The sequence below is a fragment of the Echinops telfairi genome, unplaced genomic scaffold, assembly GCF_000313985.2.
Source record: "Echinops telfairi isolate 266 unplaced genomic scaffold, ASM31398v2 ScPeMD7_9;HRSCAF=40, whole genome shotgun sequence".
Taxonomy (NCBI): domain Eukaryota; kingdom Metazoa; phylum Chordata; class Mammalia; order Afrosoricida; family Tenrecidae; genus Echinops; species Echinops telfairi.
The window spans coordinates 44,058,481-44,062,120 of record NW_022103906.1 but is presented as its reverse complement, the minus strand read 5'-3'; the positions used below and the strand labels follow the sequence as shown (position 1 = coordinate 44,062,120).

The 3,640-nt window shown below is 45.4% G+C and overlaps 1 protein-coding gene across 1 annotated transcript in view; it reads right to left on the bottom strand.

Moving 5' to 3' along the window:
• The window catches only part of SARAF (store-operated calcium entry associated regulatory factor), a 13,673-nt gene extending 10,873 nt beyond the window's left edge, over window positions 1-2,800 (bottom strand). The window contains exon 1 of the mRNA XM_004696191.2: window positions 2,667-2,800. Within this exon, the coding sequence (XP_004696248.1) occupies window positions 2,667-2,766 (100 nt within the window). The 5' untranslated portion in view covers window positions 2,767-2,800. The remainder of the gene's footprint in view (window positions 1-2,666) is intronic.
• Window positions 2,801-3,640: the final 840 nt, after the last annotated feature.

The following is a 3,640-nucleotide window of genomic DNA, read 5'->3' as shown; positions in this document are numbered from 1 at the left end:
ATGGCAACATATGTACAAAAGTGCTTGACACAATGGATGTTATGTATGGATTGTGATAAAAGCTGTAAGAGCGCCTAATAAAATGATTTAAAATAACAATAAAAAATAAAAAGGGGGCTTGCTTTTTGCCACTGAGTTGATTCTGACTCATGGGACCCCATGTTTTACTGAGTATATGCCATTGGGTTTTCTTGGCTGTAATCTTTATGGGAGTGTATCACCAGGTCTTTCTTCTGTGGCACTGAAGCTGATCCAAACCACAAACCTCTGACACATAACAGGTGAATTTAAAGTAGGATAAGCTATAAAGGTAAGTCAGCACTATAAACACTTGAGGTATCATTACCATAACCCTAGAGCATCTTTCCTCCCTAGAGGTTCAAAAGATCCAGTAACAAAGGGGCCACACCCATATTCTACTAGTTTCATCAGCCTACAGACCAGGAATCCCCTCATAAATCAACATCCACTTGCAGGTCTCCAAAACAATCCTCCCTCCACCACCAAAATAGCTGCTTCTTTATAAGAAGCAAGTCTGTTACAGAACAATTTTTTAAATGAGAAGGTAATGTTTGTACTTTAAAACAAGAACAGCATAATGTGGCTAGTGAATGATCAAGAATACTCTGCTGTCAGTAACAAAGCTGTTTTTTCTTTTTATGATGATATTAATCAGAGTGGTACAGACTAGCATACAGTTTTAATTGCTTATTCCTAACTTACATTAATCCATTCATATGCACAATGGAGCATATGCTTAAAAGGAAGCAATAAACTCATTATTTTAAAATTTAGCAAGTTATTCAGAAGAATAATTTGTATGTTTCCTCAAGATATCTTCCCCAGATCCATAAGTTGCATTAATCTTACAATTTTTTTAAAGAAAATAAAGGAAAGAAGGAAGGAGGATATATGTGTATTTAAGTCTAACGTGCTTCTCATTTACTGGTAGTTAACCTTGCACACCAAACAGGTTATTCAAAGCAAAAAGTCTGCAAATAGCACCTTCTCTGTCATTTCAGCTTCAGGAAAAAACGAGGAAAGTATGGAACTACATCAACTGCTTTAGTATAAAAATGTTAAGTATTTCCAATCAGAACACAAATGCAAATTTGGTATCTGTTGCATGCCTTAACAATTTTACTCCCCAAACAAAATATGATGCTACTTTCAATGTTTAATATTCTTTCTTTTAACATAATTTCCGAGTTACGAGCATGCATAATTTATCACATTGAGTATTAATGTTTACCTAATAAACTTTAATAAACTTTTTCTGTGAACATGTATATATACAAAGGGGCTTCAAAAAGTTTGTGGGAAAATGCCCATTACCTCCAATTTTTCTGCAAACTTTTTGAAGCCCACCTCCCATATACATATATATTAACTATACGGAATGATTCCATAAAATTTTGGATTACATTAACTTCTATAAGAACGAACTCTCTACAGATATCACCAAAATGAATAAAATGAGGGGCGCTTGATTTCTGCGTTAGGTGGAACGCCATCAGAAAGCCTAGTGTAATGACTGATACTTCACTGTAATGGTCAAAATGAGAATGAATGAATGAGTTCCGCTCACAAAAATAGGCCATCTACGAATGCTTCCTACAACGGAGGACGGCGAGACTTGGTCTCATGTATTGTGTGTGTGTGTGTGTGTGTGTGTGTGTGCATGTGTGTGTTACTACAACGGAGGACGGCGAGACTTGGTCTCATGTATTGTGTGCGTGTGTGCATGTGTGTGTTACTACAACGGAGGACGGCGAGACTTGGTCTCATAGACTTTGGGGTGGGTGTGTGTAGCCTCATGTACTGTGTATGTGTGTGTGCGTGTACGTGTGCGCGCGCGTGTGTGCGTGTGTGTTACTACAACGGAGGACGGCGAGACTTGGTCTCATAGACTTTGGGGTGGGTGTGTGTAGCCTCATGTACTGTGTGTGTGTGTGTGTGTGTGTGTGTGTGTGTGTGTGTGTGTGTGTGTGATCAGAAGGGCCAGTTGCTGGAGAAGGAAAACCTGCTTGGTCAAGTAAAGGGTTGCAAAACAGAGGAAGACCCTCGATGAGATGGCGTGGCACAAAGGCTGCATTAAACCTAACCATCATCAGGATGAGCAGGGCTCCGCAGTGCTTGCTACTACTGTACGTAGGGTCGCTATGAGTTGGATCCCACTCGACAACTAACAATAACATGTGTACTGCAAGCCATCTACAAGCATTACAGCCCAGGCCACCAAGTGGGATTTGGAAAGTGCGAGAGGCCGCATGTGGCATGGCAACTGCCAAGTCATAGCAACAGGCAGCCATGACAACAGGCAGCCAGGATGACATCAGGCGGTGGTAACAATGCAAGATACGCAGGTGAGCGTCCAGTTTGCCAGTCGGTCCGGGACTGAAAAGACCGTGTGCAAATGAGTTCGTCCAGCAATGAACGGAAGAGGATGTTAAGAATAACAGTGTCGCCCAGCAGGGTGTCTGGGATCAGCACAGTGGTCGGGCAGGGCCCAAATGTGCAGCGAAATGGATGGAAATTAGGAATAGGATCGGAAAGGCTACAGAGGGAAATGGTGGCGCTGGGGCTCGGGGGATCTGAGGGGGGCGCCTCCGCTCGTCCTCAGAGGAAGCGAAAGTGAGGGGTCTGAGGGCCCCTGGGGCACTCACCAGGGTCGTTCCAGCCCAGAGCGGAGCCCGAGATGAACAGGAGAGAAAGCAGGAGCAGAGGCCAGCGCCCCGCGTCTCCCGGCCCTCCGGCTGCGGCCATGGCGCTTGGTGGAAACGACGCGCGACCAACGGCCCGGCGTTCCACCGGGGCTGCGGAAGTCCTCACGCCGGGATCTCGGCCAGCGGCGAACGGAGGACGAATCCGCAAACAGGCAGCCTCGGGAAGGTTCGTGCGCCAGCTGCCTGTCACTGGCGCTGGGCCACGTAGTGGCCCCGGAGTGGCCGCCGCCAGCCCCGCCCCTGGGGCTCCGCGTCCCGGGAGTGCTGATTGGACGCCCGCGGGGTGGCCCATGCAGGGGGCGGGGCCTCGAGCTGTGGGAGGAACCGGAGGCGGGGTATGGCGGCTGCTCCCGACGGAATTGTGTTGCGCTGTAGCCTGACCTGGGATTTGGGGAGGTTGCTTGCGATCCTGCTATGAAATTTAAATGTAGTAAAGTTTTGTATTTTTAAAGTCCAATAACCTTTCCACGGTTATTCCACCCGTGCCTTCTGTAACTACGTCTTCTGCGCCTAACATAGTGCCTGACATAAGTTCAAATGGTGTTTTATTTCTGATTGATAAATACAAAGAAGATTCATATTTCTTTGTTCTTCTGGCAGTTCATGGGATATTCAGTGTTCATCAGCACTAGAGTCCAACTGTATCAATACTTCTTAAGTCTTGCCCATTCATCTGTCCACCTCTCACATAAATGCAGTGAGTGAAAATACTATGGCTTGGGTCAGGTGCACTTAGTCCTCAAAGTGCCATTTGTGTGCTTTAACGCTTTCAAGAGGCCTTTTCAACAGATGCACCCAGTGATTTTTCTTAATGCTGCCAACATGACTGTTGCTTGGGGATGCAAGGAAAATGAGATCCTTGGCAACTTCTATCTTTTCTCCATTTATTATAATGTTGCCTGTTGGTAAAGTTG